Genomic DNA, 18,117 nt, shown 5'->3' on the forward strand with positions numbered 1-18,117 from the left:
TCTAGCATTTTGACAGATTCTGTGAGAAAAGAGGTAAAAATAGAATGAGATAAAACTCATGCGTGAAATAAAATTTACCTAGGGATCAGTATGACCGTTGGAAAACAGAGATCTCGGAGAAACGCATGTAACTCAGTAGCGGATCTAGAATTTTCGAAGAGGGGTGTGAAAGTCAAAGATTAGCCAAAGTAATCGGCCATTCGGGTGCAAAATTTTGATTTTCATTCACAATCTGTGGCGTAAAAAGGGAGGGGGGATACTGGCCCCCTAAATCTGCCATTGAGACTAGCTGCGAAGACACTACGTTTAAAAGTAAGTACGTGCTATTTTTATCTGAACATGTTAGTTGTAAAAACATCGGTCAATGGGAACATGGAAGGGTTTCTGTTGAAATAATTATTTATAATTAGTTATTATAAGGAGCAGGAAATAATCTTATGTACTTGAAAGGTGAGTGTGGACCCCCTTGAAGAGGAATTTAGATAATTTCCTACACAACACCTTTGCTGTCATTCAAAACCACGTGATGTAAATAAGCATTCAAAAGTCCGAGTCAGCATGAAGAAACCTTTGAATTCCGGACGATCTTCAACGCGCAGTTGAGAGTAAATTGATGCATCCCAAATGTTGAAAATTGTCAGTATCGATGTGAATTTTATCATTTTATCAATATATGGTTTAAAAAACACTTCATTAAAATGTGGAAAATGAGCTGTAGTGTCTCTTTAATTCAGTTATTGGCCGCGAAGTGATGATGGTTTTTACTTAATTTATATGACGACCACCACTTCAGTTACTGTAAACCAACTTTTATTCGCAGCTACTTTTATTTCGCGATTTACCTGCGGTAAACTGGTTCGCGGCGAGTAATTTTCGCGATCGACCCTTTTTCGGGCCTGTGACAGACGTTCAAGGACTGGTTTACGACTAGAGATATTCACGATAATGAGATTCTCGCAAATCTCGTGAAATTTTATCGCACCCGAATAATAGTTGGTTTACTGTATCTAGCTTTCTCTAATTTAAAGAAATGTATAATCAACTTTGTACTGCTGCATTGAGGGCCAAATTAACATAAACTCAAATAATAGAAGATATCTTTAATTATTTGAAGATATCATCAATTCATTTGATGCGCGCAACAAATCTATTATATATCTCCGCAAATAATTGCGCACATTAATTGAATTGTTAATAGCATTAATCATTCCGCTGAATTGATGAGCGCTATAATTGAATTGTTGCTCTCTTAAAATGATTTCATTTGAAGAGAGCAACAATTCAATTATTGCGCGCATTAATTGAATTGATGAGCGCCACAATTCAGTTGAAGAGAGCAATAATTCAATTATTGCAAGCATTAAATTAATTATTGTTCTCTTCAATTGAATAGTTGCGCGCATTTAATTCAATTGCCTGTGGTGTCTTTCGCTGATTCCATGTTGCCTATGATGTATTTCGCTGAATCTTTGTTGTCTATTAGTGTCTTTTGTTGATTCTGTGTTGTGTATGATGTTTTGTGCTGATTCTGGGCTGTCTATGATGTCTTTCGCTGATTCTGTGTTCTCCATTGTGTCTTTCGCTAATTCTGTTTTGTTCATGATGTCCTTTGCTGATTCTGTGTCCTCGGTGTCTTTTACTGATTTTATATTGGTATTCACGTCGCCTGTGTTGTCGGGTGTTCCGTCATGTCTATTGTTCTGTGTGAGAACTTGCTTTCTTACATTTTTTTTTGTATTTTGCTAGGCGTATTATCGTTACTACTATCAGAATCATAATTTCCCCCTTTGTGAGCCCGGCATAATATCATATCGTCATCACCGTCAAAGTCGTTTTCAGTTTCCGTCATATTTAGGCTAAATGTTGCGCAAAGTGACCAGTTTCTAGATGTTCTTTATACGCTTTGTTGTAGCATTTTATCTTATCAGACAGTATACCAGTTCTTATTTTAACCTTCAGTACATGGCTTTACCACATAACTTTTACTTCAACTGGCACCGAAGGATAAAATACATGGTCTTTAAAGGTTGTACAGGCCAAATTAGAATTGTTCAAACTAATTTCCTGTTGAATATATCGATTCGATATGTCCTTATGACAAACGGTATGAGCTTTTCCATCGTCAACTTCTCATATTTATGTACCAATATTCCATTATCACCTGCATATGGTGTTTCAAGAATTTGTTATACGTATGATCCGTTTTTAAATCGAGACACGCTACTTGCAAACAGATTGATGTTACAGGGGTTTAAACAATCTCGTGTAAAGTCAGCATTTCGCAACTTCTATGGTCGTTATAATAATCTAGTTTGCCAATACAACATTTCATTGGGTCAAATGCTGTCTGACGTGTTTCATACCAATTGTTAGGCAGTTCTTGGCACACTGATTTGACTACGGATTACACCGTTTACCTGATCAAGAGATAGTTCATTGTTGGTGTGACCGGTCAACAGAGGATACTCCGTCCTCCTAGGCACATGATTCCACCTCTGGTATATCCAGGGGTCCGTGTTTGCCCAACTCTCTATTTTGCATTCCGTTTAGGAGTAATGAGATTGATCACTGTTAGTTATCTTCACCTTTCATTACCTTCCCCATTTTCCCTTTTCTTGAATGTCTCCCTTTGGAGTCGTTTGTACAAACTTGAAATTCCTACACATAGGGATAGCGTGTGCTAAGGTTCGTTGAAATTAAACCAATGGTGCTAGAGAATATGAAATTATGAAAAATTTGACGCAAAGAAGACGTGAGAAACAAAACACATTTATCTGTCGATAGTTGATACCAAGAACAATTGTATGTAAAGCAATGATTACATGTAGTAATTATGCGCGAGTTTTACGATTAAGAGCATTGTTGTCGGTGAAACGTTTGGTTAATTTACAAAGTAGACCCCAACCCCCGCACCTTTGTAAATGTTTCTACGTTGTATATATTCAAGTTTTTGGTATCCCCGCGACTATAGTAGGGGTATATATATTGTTTTTCCTGTCGCTCTGTCAGAAATTTTAATCTGGCTCATAACGTATGAATGGTGAGTGATAGGGGTCTCATATCTCTTATGCAAATTCCTTATTTTCGTACCAAGTTTTTTTTAACCAGGTGAGCTTGGTATTTAACCCACGAGTACATTTAAGAAACCCTATTTAAAACATCCTGGACTATTTCAAGTAATGTTTTCAAAATTGCATATCTATTCCTTGTAGTAAGCCCTTAGCATTTCATGCATAAAAGGTTTACAAGGTCATAGATCATGCATGAAATGTTAAGGACTTACCACAGGAGAAGACGAAGGTAGAAATGGCATAGATCATGGTACTGCATGAAAGTTATTGCCATAAGGAATTTATATACAAAGTATGGAAGCTCTACCTTAAATAGTTAATAAGATATTTAATCGTTTAGGCTTTCTTAGAAGTAGGAGGAACTCGAAGGTTAACCTTCACCTTCTCCAGAAAAAACAAGGTTATGTTAGCCATAATGGTGCTCAGGCATGTTCTGAGAATTCAAGTGCGGTTATGACTTGATCTTTTGAGCCGAAGTTGTGGACACAATGTTTGAGCAAAATTAAAATTACATCAGGTGAAAATCAACAGAGCCAAGGTGACTCAGATGAGCGATGTGACCCATGGACCTCTTGTTTTATAGTAGTAGTGAATGGTAGGAATGGTAGGAATGTGAGCTTGAACTAAAGAACTGAACGCATGCTATGAAGGACGAACCACAAACCAAGCCTAATCAATGATATAGAAGTTTTGGTAAAAGAGAAATGTTTAGATAGTATTATGTTACATCTGACGAGAATTTTAAATAATTTTGAAGACAACTTCTGCACCTGTCGCCACCCCCACCTACCACCCCCACCCCCCACCCCCGAAGTATGAGCCAAGCAAAAAATATGTGGCCCGTAGAATGTCTACAAGCTTTTCTCAACAAGCTTCGAAGTGACATTGACCTTTTGACCCAAAAAGCAGCAAAACTTCGACAAAAGCTACACATTCAATTAGTGATAACTACCAGTTAAACTAAGTAGAGGCCACCAGATATCAAATAGTGGTTGCAAGTTAAATTAAGTGGCGACCACCATATAAATCAATATCAATTATGTATCCTTTCACTTGCCGCCTTTCGTACAAAATGCATAGTGTAGTTAGAACTACGGCAAATTCTCTAACAGAATTTGTTGCATACCAACCCTATTAAACCATTATCTTTTCTATGAGACACAAAAAAAAGGCATAGTTCAGGCGAGGTAAGCAACACTATCAGGTATAACGGAGCTTTTGTCTGTCTGGGATCGAGTAATGAATAGGATCTCCAGCAGTATTCCAACCAATTGAAACATTCGCCCTTAGCATAGTAGAAAAATGGAACTAAAGATCTCTCCCGAACCCCAGGGGCCACCGGGTGGTACCACTAAAACTCCAAACTGAAAGCGGCAAATGATAACTCTATGTTTTTTCTACCTTCTGTTGATGTCCTTTCCGTCTTGTTTTCAAAGATTAGTGCTCTAAAAGCAGGCACTAAATCCCTTCATTCTCTACGAGATACAAAAAATATCAATGTTCAGGTGAGCTAAACAATACTCCTAGGCATCACAGAGCTCTTCTTTACATGGCATCAAGTACTCCTTATCATGCTCTACTTATATCAATGTATACAGTGTCCCTGTCACCCCTGATAGAATAGCAGTCGGGACTCGAAATATGTCCCGATCTCCGGGAGCCAACGCGTGGTACCACAAGAGCCCCACACTGAAAGCGGAAAACGATAGTCCCGAGGGTCCTTTACCTTAACTTGATGTTCCTTCCGCCTTGTCTTCAAAGATTAATGCTGGAAGAGCAGTCATAAAACCCCCTCTTTCATTATGAGAAACGAAAAATGTCAAAGTTCAGGTGAGCTAAACAATACTTCCAGGTATCCCAGAGCTCATCTTTACATGGTATCGAGTACCCCTTAGTACTCTCTACCTCAATCAATGGATACATTGTCCTTGTATCCCCTCAATTAGTAGAAATAGGGACTCGAAATCTGTCCCAACCCCCGGGAGCCACTGAATGTAACCACTACAGCCCCAAACTGAAAGTGGTAAATGATAGTCCTAGGGATCCTCTACCTTGTCTTGGTGTTCCTTCCGCCTTGTCTTCAAAGATTAATGCTGGAAGAGCAGTCATAAAACCCCTTTATTCTCTAAGAGAAACGAAAAATGTCAAAGTTCAGGTGAGCTAAACAATACTTCTGAGTATCCCAAAGCTCTTCTTTACATGGCATCGAGTACTCCTTAGTACTCTCAATCTCAACCAATGGATACATTGTCCTTGTCTCCCCTCAATTAGTAGAAATAGGGACTCGAAATCTGTCCCGACCCCCGGGAGCCACCTGGTGGTACCACTACAGCCCCAAACTGAAAGTAGTTAATGATAGTCCTAGGGGTCCTCTACCTTGCCTTGATATTCCTTCCGCCTTGTCTTCAAAGATTAATGCTGGAAGAGCAGTCATAAAACCCCCTCTTTCAATAAAAGAAACGAAAAATGTCAAAGTTCAGGTGAGCTAAACAATACTTCTGAGTATCCCAAAGCTCTTCTTTACATGGCATCGAGTACTCCTTAGTACTCTCAATCTCAACCAATGGATACATTGTCCTTGTCTCCCCTCAATTAGTAGAAATAGGGACTCGAAATCTGTCCCGACCCCCGGGAGCCACCTGGTGGTACCACTACAGCCCCAAACTGAAAGTGGTAAATGATAGTCCTAGTGGTCCTTTACCTTACCTTGATGTTCCTTCCGCCTTGTCTTCAAAGATTTATGCTGGAAGAGCAGTCATAAAACCCCCTCTTTCAATAAGAGAAACGAAAAATGTCAAAGTTCAGGTGAGCTAAACAATATGTCCGGGTATCCCAGAGCTCTTTTCTACATGGCATCGAGTACCCCTTAGTACTCTCTACTTTAATCAATGGATACATTGTCCTTGTCTCCCCTCAATTAGTAGAAATAGGGACTCGAAATCTGTCCCGACCCCCGGGAGCCACCTGGTGGTACCACTACAGCCCCAAACTGAAAGTGGTTAATGATAGTCCTAGGGGTCCTCTACCTTGCCTTGATATTCCTTCCGCCTTGTCTTCAAAGATTAATGCTGGAAGAGCAGTCATAAAACCCCTTTATTCTCTAAGAGAAACGAAAAATGTCAAAGTTCAGGTGAGCTAAACAATACTTCCGAGTATCCCAAAGCTCTTCTTTACATGGCATCGAGTACTCCTTAGTACTCTGAACCTCAACCAATGGATACATTGTCCTTGTCTCCCCTCAATTAGTAGAAATAGGGACTCGAAATCTGTCCCAACCCCCGGGAGCTACCAAGTGGTACCACTACAGCCCCAAACTGAAAGTGGTGAATGATAGCTCTAGGGGTCCTCTACCTTGCCTTGATGTTCCTTCTGCCTTGTTTGTCTTCATAGATTAAAGCTTTAAAACCAATCATGAAACTCGTGCTATACTTTTTTCAGTAGGTTATGCGCAATGTCAAAATCAGGTGAGCTAAAGCACAATTTTTGATAACAGTCACAGGATGGAGGTATTATTCACCAGATATTAGAGAGAAGGTGTTTTTCCCATCATTTAATACTGCTTCCTTACACCACTTGCTCAAAAGATTTCCTTTGTTGATTTCTTTTGTTACAAAGCCATAGTTATCACTCTTCAGGTGAGCTAATTTACAGAAAAGATTTTTGAATGCAATATGATTTCAAATGGATTGGCACATGAAAATAGGATCAGTCTTGAGATAATAAAGCACCTCACATCATATAGTTTTCCCTATCATATCAATCTATTCATAGGTACTTAATGACTAAGATTGTAATATTCTGGTGAGCTAAATTATTAATGTGCACTTACTTTCGTGCATGTAAGCTGAGAAATTAATTGTTCAAAAAGATCAGAAAATGAAATGTGTGGTCAATTTTCTTTTCTTTCATCCTTTCATTACAAATGACTGATATAAATTCATTTCACCATTGATGTACAATCTCATGTGAGCTAAGTTGCCCATGAGTGTTGTGATTGACATTTACTAATTCAAAACATTTATTAAATTGAAAAATTCCTTTAGAATAGGTTTCAAATTAAATATTTTTCTATGAGTATTTTCAGTCCTTTGATGATTTTCCTTAGTGGCTGCTAGCTTCTACGTGCTTATTGGCTGCTGGTTAGTGGCTGCTAGCTTCAGCCTGGTCCTATGCTCGGCACTTACTGCCATTGGGCAGTGAGGGTTCTTTAGCGTGCCACACCTACTGTGACACGGGACATCCGTTTTCAAGGTAATCTCCGAGGACCCGTGACATTCACACCTGATGCCGAGCGTTTGGCGATGGAATTGTCACTACCTGTTTAACGACTTAGGTATGTCGAGGCTGGGATTCGAACCCCGGCCTTCCGCATGCGGGACTCCTAGTACAAAATATAACTAATATTTGTAAATTATTATAACACCAGCGATAGAAGCCATGTAAGGCGCCATTTAAAACTTTTAGTTAGTAAACAATCTGTCTTTATTGTTCTTGGAACTCTGTCTTCTAATGTTTTGAGAACTGCCCCGTGAAAGATTTCCTTCTCTAGGTGCAATATCACAAGAATAATATTTTGATCAATTTCAAGGTATTTGAGATTTTACGTATATCGGGTATTTAGTGCTTTCATTAAAATGGCAAATCTTGTCAACAGTTGATGCTGCTGAGAAAAAAAAAAGTCGTTTAACGTCTACACGAAGAACAATATTAAGTATGAGGAAGTAAGTAGCGTATAATTGATGTGAAATTTTAATTGACAGGTCCGACATCTTCCACACTTGTCTGAATTTCGCTGCTGTCATAGGCGAGAAACGACACCGTGACCTGGACCGGTAAATGTCCTAGTAAAAATAAACAAGTGAAATCGAGAGAACGATGACGTATATCTCTGTTATTTTAAGAACCAGTGGCTTGAAATTTGGCATGCAAGTAGTTAAAAGATTAATATATGCAAAGAAAACGACAAATTATGCATAGTGTACCTAGTTTAAGATTTGTTAGGCATTTGAAACGAGTGGTTAGTTTTTTTTATCTTGTTCAGAGTTAGACCCCTTTCTATATTTATGGTATCACAGAGTTCGGGCCCAAAATGGGCTTAGCCCCTGTGAGTTGAAGGAGTCGACTTGTTCTAAAATTTCGTTAGAATGATTGATAGATCCTCCTTTCCTGAATATTAGGATTTTGGAATTAGTATTGTTAACCATTTTTAACATTGTAGATATGCAACTTATTTCGAAAATGTTGCCTTTATGTACATGTATCTGATTAATTTAATCTTCAAAGCACCATATCATTACAAAATCAAATGGTTTTACAATTTGAGAAATAGATTGCTATCTGACATCACATGAGCTTTTAAAATGATAAATGGTTGCAAGAAAGAGGATTCCAATTTTAAACTCTCATTTCAATCAAGCAAAGGTTTTCTTGTGGTATATGTGGCAAAGCAATCTGCTCAAAATGCGTGAAGCATGATTTTTACATTTACAATTAATATAGACTTGGTTTATCAATAAAAGTATATTTCCCGAAATCTACACTTTGTTGTAGCAGCGAACATGCGGAGAGCGCTTCATTGATGAAAAGGCTGCAAATCAATTTTTGTGTGGATATATTATTTTCATGTGCCTTAGAGGTAGTTAACCGCCAAATTCCTTGAAGATACGTATCCATGAAAAGCGTTAAGAGTATTATGTAGCTCCTCGGGTGAGTTAGCAAATATTACGGTGTCATCTGCAAACATTTAAAAAACGAATAGACTTAGCTCCTGTAATTCAATAGATTGGCAGTTTTTGTTGATCAAATTGTTTTCCAAGTCGTTGATATACATATTGAATAATATAGGTGATAGAACTTCTCCCTGTAGTAATCCTGTGTTTACGGGAAATTCCTCGGATATATTGCCAGCACTCTTAACACAGGCACGTACATCTATATACATGTAAAGTGATCTAGTGATTAGGAAAAGCTTTCCACTGATTCCGATCTTCAATAGCTTAAACCACAATTTTGTCTGTTAATTGTGTCAAACGCTTTTTTAAAATCAATAAAACAGCAGTATAAGCGTTGTTTGTAATTCAACTTTTGCGCTATTAAGCTTTGTAGTGCAAATATTGCATCTGTAGTTGAGTGCCCTGTTTGGAATCCAAATTGTGCATTTGATAAAATATTTTCGTTGATATTCCATTCCATTATTCTTTTGTTAAGAATTAATGTGAAAATTTTTCCTAGGCTGCTGGTGATATTGATACCTCGGTAGTTTCCAGGGTCATTGGTGCTTCCTTTTCTATGAATTGGAATAATAACTGCTTTTGACCATGATGATGGAAATATACCAGAATTAACAATTTTGTTGAAAAGTGGCACTAAGATTGGAAGTATCATGTCGCTGAACTCCGTAAAGTATTAATTTATCAAATGGTTATTTCCCATGCTTTTGTTTGTTTTTAGCTTGCGGATACAGACTTCAGTGTCTAGAAGTTCAAATACAGGATGATCAGTATCCATGTAGTTAGCGAATGAAAAATATGTAGCTGGAGAATCATTTGCAAGGTTCCGGAAGTGTTAAAAAAAACTCGGACAGCGTGATTTAAAATTTTGTTTTTAGTTTCGTTTGCTGAAATGTTTGAAAAATTGTTTTGGGTTGTTTTTCTTTAGCTGCTGCACCATATCCCCTTGTTGTCTCCCGTATTGGTTTTTAAGTTTTTTCGGGAGCTTTTTGTATTCACTTTTTGCTTTATTAAGTCTATTATAGCTCACTATTTCATGAGACCCATTGTATTCTTCTAAAGCAGACATGTACCGATTATATAATACCTTACATTTACGATTGAACCATGGTTTATCTTCTTCAGTTACCTCTATAGGTGTATTTTAATTATTTTCATACAATACTTGCCTAGTGCAGTATTCAAATGCTCACTGAAGTTGTCAACAATTTGATTAATATCAGTTCCTTTTTCGATACAAGAATGTAAGGCACCCAATCTATTTATAAGATCCCTTCTCATTTGGATTCGGAATCGTTCGTTCCATCTGATTGTAGTAGGAGTATGGGAAGATGTTGGTTCCGAACCCGGAAAAGTGAATTACTTGTTTCCCATTTACATAAAGTCGATCTCTAACAAACATCGCTCGTTGGTTATTTTCTTTGGCCCTCTTGTATTGCGGGAGGAAACGTTTACGCCGGTCGCGATACTCCCTTGGCAGCTGTTCGCTTATGCTGTATTCCGTATGCTTGAGCTTCTTACTCGATTTACGAACCAGTTTCCTGTCTTGAACATTTTTGAATTTTACAAGAATTGGACGCCATCTTCCTTCGCTGGGTTTTCCGACACGGTACAAGCTATCGAACTGTAAATTGTCTGCGTCCCGAACACACAATTTGCTTTTACAAAAAATTTGAACGACTTCTACGCAGTTTTCAGCCTCAGTTTCTTCAATGTTGAAGAATAGTAAGTAATATTTCATTGCCTGACATTTGATATTGTAACAAGGTTTCTCCCAACAAGAATGACTAACGAAACGCCTGTAAGGTCCAGGTCTCAATATATATTTATTCGGACACAGTGATTGGACTTGACAATATATCTCTAAAGATAGCCCTGAAATATGATAAAACAACGATGCAAGGTGAAGATAACGAACAGTGATCAATCTCATAACTCCTATAAGCAATATAAAATAGATAGTTGGGCAAACACGGACCCCTGAACACACCAGAGGTGGGATCAGGTGCCTAGGAGGAGTAAGTATCCCCTGTCGATCGGTCACACCTGCCGTGAGCCCTATATCCTGATAAAACAACGATATAATACTAACTTAACAATCGAAGCCTATGCTAAACTATTATTAATCCTACTGATTTACATCAAGATACGTTTATCATTTAAGGGAGATAACTCTAAAGATACATCATTCTGCAAAATAGTATTTCTCCCGTGAATATTCATAAAAAGTAATTAATGAAATAAAACAATAATATTGTCATACCCTTCTATGGGAAGAAGCTTCCCTCAGTAAATTTACAGCTAGGTCAATATTATCAGGATTCAAGGATTGACTCTATAATTCAATAAAGTACCATGTATGTACAATGTAAAATCACTTTCATAAATTAAACTAAATATCTGCTCATTTTGAACAAAGTCATCAAATACTTTTGATAAGCATTAAGTCTATGTAAACTGATTTATATCACCTTACAATATAGTAATATATATAACTGAATTCTTTAATCGATATAATGAATAATTTCAACTCATTCATTCATTCTTTCAGTCTTTTAGTAAAAGTGCAAATGGGAAGTTTATATTGCAGATATACAGAATATACTTTTAATTAACTAGTAGCAATAGGAATTAGTATAAATACGTTACTTACCAGAAATCAAGGATTTTGCAGTCTGCTGTCAGTATTAACTCTTTCTAAAAAAAAAAAACAAAAAACAAACCCACGTCTATTCAAAATGTCTACCTAGCTTCTGAATAATATTAATACTGCTCAAAACTGGCGGTAAAACTATAGAACTGAGAAAACCAACCAAATGCAACTTGACAATCACTGACCAATAAAAACTCTTCATACAAAATGACCACACTCTGATCCATGACCAAAGCCCCCAGGGTATATGAATTGTAAGTGTACCTCCGTGTAGTGGTGTAAATAAAGGGGCGGATCTAAGATGTAAATATGTATGAATATAAAAACATATATTTGTCAGTAATGGATCATCAAAACTTAGTACTATTACAATATTAAGGATCTCATCATGTAATTTTGCATTGTCTGTCACAAGTTTACTGTTTTTATCTTTTCAAATTCGTTTTGCAGTGTAGCCATCTCCTCTGTCTGGGTCTTAGCGCTATTCTTGATTTTAGTCACCGATTTCTCGAGAGATTTTTGGTTCGAAGAATATTCATCAACATTTTTAGATTTTTTCTCTAAGGCATTGACTCTGATGTTTTAGTGCAGTTCTAGTGTCAAATACCGCGTGTTTAATTTGGTCAAGTTTCTGCATCCCCATCTTTATATCGCTAACTTGCCTGACTAATAACTGAGCCCAAGATGTTTCTTACGCAGTATTATTCCGTCAATTGAAATTATGTTGATGTAAATTAATAACTACAATTGTTTGACATATACTGTATCTATTTTGATTTCATGGTGAAATAATAACCATATCTTATACACATTGTATCTTATACATGTATTTCATTTGTTTTGTATATTTGTATATGTTTTGTCTTGTTTCATGAATAAAAATCTTGAAACTTAGAAAAAAAAATTGCTTTCAATTTGATAAGGATTTCCAATAATTTTATAAAGATAGAAATTGAAAATAGACATTAAATGTCTGACTATATATCTACATGTTCGAATTATGTATTACAATTATTTCAAGTGACCAGCAAGCTTATGGGGTTCTTGTTATATATATACACACGACGTTTTAGAAATAAATCATGTAACGGATTTGTCAAATGCGTAATTTTTAGACTTTTAATTGGCGACGAACCTATACGATATTTCATACGATATAATACTGCATTGTTAATTCTAAAATGAAAAGAAACGCATTTTGAGCATATCTCGACTAACGAGGTTTTGGAAACGCAGCGATGATGTGATGCTTTCATTTTCATGAATCTTGATCGTATAAACAATGACCGAAAACAGTATTTTCAGGACATTGTGGCAAACCATTCGATAATACAACATTGTTCAATTGCCTAATACATTCAAGGAATCATAATTCTTTATTCTGATAACTAAACACAGCGATCTGTATCACTGAATTATCTCGTGTCTAATTATTCGAGAGTCGAATTGCAAGGGTACCGCTACTGAGTTCTATTTTTAGAGCGACCAAATTCCTTTGATTTAAATTTCCGGGTGTTTCAGATATTCCTCTGTCATACGCATTTGCATTTCAAACAATGCCTTGGAATTCTAAATTCGTCTGGATTTAAATTTCTATTCTAATTTGAACAATGATGGCAACAGCAGCAATTCAGGAAGCAGGTTAGTGAATACAATATTGCACGAGAGTCCAAGTGAACAAAAAGATGCACAATATGATTGTACTTACTCTTTGGCCTGTTTTTGCTTATTGATCAAAACCACTGTGACATAATGCATTTATATACATGTATAACTAGGCTATATAGATTTAAAAAATGTTTTGATAAACGTTAGTTACGTAAAAGCGGAAATAGCCGCTTTTCCAAAAATTCAAAGCGAAAGTCTCCCTAAATAGCCCGTTCCCTTGTTTCTGTGGAAACGAGGGAGTTATTTATATTCGGTCTTTCTATCCCCCTCGTTTCTGTCCAAGCCCTCATATAGTATGTGGAAAATCAGTCGCGCTTCTGTTTGAATTTATTTCAGCTTACATTTGATGTGAATCGTTGGAAAACTTACATAAATCAATTCATGAATAATTTTGCCGCAAGGGGATACAATAGTTTCCGTTTCCGGTTTTAAATATTAGTCACGGTTTATGGGGGATACTGAAAACGCTTTATCAATTAGACGCTTGAAGTAAACAATGGTGAAATATTGTTGTGTTCCACTTTGTGGTGGTTTTGGGGGTCACAAGTTTCCCACAGATCAGGAATTACTCTTGAAATGGAGGGTAGCGATCAAACGGATGGATAGGAAAACAAAAAAATTATGGAACCCAGGAAAAGAAGACGTTGTTTGCCATATACACTTCACAGAAGATGACTACAAAATCACCGAATCAGGTTAGATCGAGGTCCTATCAATCAGTTATATAAAGCTGCATCGTCAATTGATTTGTTGAATTGTTTGAATTTTTCCTTCTTTCAAATATTGATTTATAAAGTTTCTTCATTTTGTCTTGTATTCGTGTATTGATAACGTTCTTTTTTACATTCTTGAATGCGTTGCTTTGTGGTTTGTTTTTACTCTTTTTCAGGTGCAACTACTGACATGTGGTATGTATCACAGTATTCATTTAATATAATACTAGGCTATATGACGAGACATATACTGCTTTGATAAAACGTTACAGGATGAAAGAGTGCTATGATACCATATATGTATATATATATACACACGTATAACCAGCTGAGTCCTGGTCTCCACACAATGTAATTAAAATTAGATCTTCCATCCGCTCCCCAAACTGGGGAGCGGATGGAAGATCTAATTTTAATTAGATTGGGTCTCCACATTAACAATCACCATTTTCTGGTGTTATTTTCATATATTTGGTGACCCCCCCCCCCCCCCCCCCCCCCACCTAATATTTTTTACAGTAGAAGTGACTGCTAAAAATGCAAGGTTGAATTTGCTACATGACTATTTATGTAAATCAATTATAACAAATCTAGTTTATAATTAGCGAATCTTAAAGCTTTTAAATATAAAGTATAACTTACAACCAACATTCCTGTAACATATTCAATTTGTGACAGGTGAACGAAGACGACTTAAGTATGGAGCTGCGCCCTCTGTTTTTGACTTCAAGAATACCAGTACTACCCAGGAGTCTGACAGAGCTAAGCGAAAGAGGCTGCGAGAGTCTACTCAAGATACATGTACTCCAATGATTGAAGACCTGCCCATGTATATGGATGAATTGATTGTACATCACGAAGTTGTCGTAGATCAGTCATCTACAAGTATGTCCACATCCATGCCAGAAGAAATGTGTTCAACAGCTGAGAAAGAAATCCAGTGTGACATACCTACCTTAGGTAGATTTTCAATTGAAGGTATGAAACTGGACACTAAGATGCTTTCTTATTACACTGGTTTGAATGGCTATGATCATTTCATGCTTCTCTTTAATATTCTTGGGCCAGCAGCTTTTGACTTGAATTACAAATGTGGCTTATTAAGTCCACAAGATCAGTTGTTTTTAACTCTGATGAAACTCAGACAAGCAAAAGAAGATGTGGAACTTGCTATGCTCTTTAAAGTCTGTGAATCTACTGTTTCTAAAATTGTAACAACTTGGATTAACTTCTTGTATTTTCAATTAAAAGAGTTAGAGGAACAATTCTGGCCTTCTAAAGACATCATTAAAGAACATATGCCAACAGATTTTGCTAAAAAGTTTCCCAATACACGCGTAATTTTAGATGCAACCGAGCAACCAATTCACAAACCATCAAATGTTGAGGCACAATCCAAAACATGGTCTTCTTATAAACACAAAAACACGTTGAAAACCATGGTAGGTGTAACTCCAAATGGAGCAGTATCTTATGTATCCTCTACTTATGGGGGCTCTGTGTCTGACAGACAAATCACTGAACACTCTACTCTGCTAGATGTAGGCAAATTTGATGCTGGTGACAGCATTATGGCAGATCGGGGAATTCTTGTTCAAGATTTATTTGCGAATCAGAATGTTTTTATTAATACACCTACGTTTCTCAAGGGCAAAAGCCAACTTGACCCCGAAGAAATAGTTAGAGATAGGCGAGTTGCCTCAAAACGTATTCATGTAGAGAGGGTGATTGGGCTTGCAAAGAGGTTCAAAATTTTGAAACATGAGCTACCAATGTCAAAAATCCCCCTAGCTTCCAGAATTGTGTACATTTGTTTTATGTTGTCAAATTTTAGGAATTGCATTGTTGATAAAAGTGCTTAAACATGTGCCAGTAGTATATCAAAATGTACATGCATACATGTCTAAGTTTAATAAATGTATGCCCTGCACATACAGTGAATCCCTTGAGAGTTGTGTTCATATTTCTGCTTACAAGTTTTAAATGTATCGTACATTTTTTGTATCCTTTATGCAACATGTGCTGTCAATATTCAAAGGGATACATCATACAAGGATCTTGGTAGACATATCAACTTTTAAGTGTAAAAGCTATTTACCTTGAAAGGGTCAAAGTACAATATCTTTTTTTAAAAATCAATTTAAAAAGTTTAACACTTTATATAACCAACATCTATGCATTGTTACATGTATATTGTCAATACAGAAAATTTCATATCATGGATATGCAATGTATTTCATCTGAAATTGATTGGCATTCTGGGCAGAAACTTAGGCAAAAAAACATGAAGAATCATTTGCAGACTCTAATGAAATCATGAATACAAAAAAGATTCTGTATAAAAAAAATGAACTGTCTCGATAAATCATTTAGAAGAAACTTTTACACAAGTTTGCATATATGCTTCCACTTTACAGCAAGGATAACAAGTATGGCATGAAAAATTTATCATAGAATACATCAAGCTTTGGAAGAAGAGAATTCTGGCAACATTCTACATCAATATGTACTTTCTGGATGAACAAATCTTTGAAAGTGTATACAACAAAATAGCAAATTTGTTTTTTGGCAATAAGCATTTGGCCTTGTATTTGGAAAAAATATTTAGAGGTGGGTTTCAATTTCATTTCACCAGTTACAGAGTCCATTGTTAGATATGGGAAGTACTTTCCAGGCTGAATCTTCTCAAAGCGACCAGCAAAGGGACATTTGACTTCAATTAGTGCATCATTGCCAACGAGTCCATCCGGTGATGCCCCCAAGTAAGGTCGATCCATATCAACAAAGAAACCACATCTTTGAACACCTTGGCCAGTCTCTCTTTCAAAGGATCTGTAATGAGAGATAAAAATAAGAAAAGGCATATAATATATGTAAATAATAATTTACTGATTTGACCAATGCTTATATAGAGCGTTAAGATTTACAAACCAGGTCTCTGCTGTACACGTGATTGTCTGACTAGCTCACACTAAAACATACCTAATAGCACGTGTCTCGTAGGTACTTCCATGGACTAGAGCTTCACTGCGAAATACAGCAGCAGAAGGCTGGTATAGGGACTCGCAGAGTTTCTGCCTATTACGCCTGTCTGTAGCTAAACAGATATCTCCAAATCTTGAGGCTGTGATCCGCCATGATCTCTCCTTGAACCAATTATTTGAGCTGGCTTGTCCACGTGTCTGCTCCTCAATGGCAACTACTTTATCTGCTGTTACCTTTAAAAAATTGTATATAACAAAAACCATATATCTTGTACTGTGTTTTGTAGTATAAAATTGCATGGTATTAGTAATACATATGAACATGAGAAAAAATCCTTGCAATCAATTTACATTGCACATTATATCTTATTTTAACACATATACAACATTTGCACAAATGTCATAAAATTTAATTTTGTTGAAATGCAGTTTAAGCCAATTAACAAAAGACCTACCTCAACAGCTCGTTGAACCCAATACTCTGTGAAGGGTCTTTCCAAATAATCATGGTCCAATACTGCTGCCTAGTGAAACAAAAGGTGTTACAGTTTGTTTGTTATTAAACACTTTATTTTATATGTGCAGTTTTACCCATCACTACTTACTGCTTTAGATTAACAGACTTATAATTTTAAAATCAACATTTTATATGCATTACTAATATAGCTTGCTATAAGTTCACTAGCGAGATACTTTTGACTTGACACTGCTTATAATTAGCGATGTACAGGGACATTAAGTGAGATTCTTGCTTGTGTGAGTAATGCATTTTCATGCTTATGTTTACCTGAATATTTGCTTTCTCGATGAGATATCTGTATGTCAGATTGTCTGAGGTCTCTGCACAATGGTTTAAGACCATATTGCGAACCCTATCCGGGTAACCAGCTACACCTTTTAGATGTTCAGGGCGGGGATCATTTAAAAAATCATCAGTCAGATTCCGCTTCCTGGGCAGATCTTCAGCTTTGACTGGTGAACCTATATCAAAATTTGAATATGTTAAACATGTGGAAAAAAAATAAATTATTGTACTTGATTCAATATATGGTCATAAAACTATTGCTTCTGTTCATCATGGAACATCACATAATATTCATGTATTTTTACCTGAGTATGAATGTTTGGGTTTATGAAATGTCTGCAGGTTTTCTGTGCATGATCTCTGAATCCTCAAACCTTTTCCTTCAGAACAAGAGAGTAAAACTATGGCAACAGCAGCAAGATGCTTGCAAGTTCCATGGGGACCTCGTCCTGCAGGACACTCACAATGGCTGTTCAAGATGTCTCCCGAGTTTT

The 18,117-nt window shown here is 36.5% G+C and overlaps 2 protein-coding genes across 5 annotated transcripts in view; both read left to right on the forward strand.

Annotated features, from left to right (window-relative positions):
* Window positions 1–12,891: 12,891 nt before the first annotated feature.
* Window positions 12,892–18,117, forward strand: part of LOC125657801 (uncharacterized) — a 57,956-nt gene continuing 52,730 nt past the window's right edge. Inside the window, exon 1 of one of the 2 annotated variants that reach the window (XM_056148844.1) lies at window positions 12,892–13,094. In XM_056148844.1, the coding sequence (XP_056004819.1) occupies window positions 13,064–13,094 (31 nt within the window). In that variant the 5' untranslated portion in view covers window positions 12,892–13,063. The remainder of the gene's footprint in view (window positions 13,095–18,117) is intronic. The other variant, XM_056148843.1, reaches the window with a different exon arrangement.
* LOC130050094 (uncharacterized) lies at window positions 13,121–17,267 on the forward strand. Of its 3 annotated transcripts, XM_056148847.1 has the most exons (4): window positions 13,556–13,816; window positions 14,011–14,029; window positions 14,513–14,812; window positions 17,248–17,267. In XM_056148847.1, the coding sequence occupies exons 1-4, from the start codon at window positions 13,793–13,795 to the stop codon at window positions 17,250–17,252; spliced, it is 348 nt and encodes a 115-aa protein (XP_056004822.1). In that variant the 5' UTR covers window positions 13,556–13,792; the 3' UTR covers window positions 17,253–17,267. The 3 variants fall into 3 exon arrangements, with proteins under 3 accessions (XP_056004820.1, XP_056004821.1, XP_056004822.1); XM_056148845.1 differs by lacking the exon at window positions 17,248–17,267 and having other exon boundaries at window positions 13,121–13,816; window positions 14,513–16,690; XM_056148846.1 differs by lacking the exon at window positions 17,248–17,267 and having other exon boundaries at window positions 13,121–14,029; window positions 14,595–16,690.

The sequence above is a fragment of the Ostrea edulis genome, chromosome 9, assembly GCF_947568905.1.
Source record: "Ostrea edulis chromosome 9, xbOstEdul1.1, whole genome shotgun sequence".
NCBI classification, from domain to species: domain Eukaryota; kingdom Metazoa; phylum Mollusca; class Bivalvia; order Ostreida; family Ostreidae; genus Ostrea; species Ostrea edulis.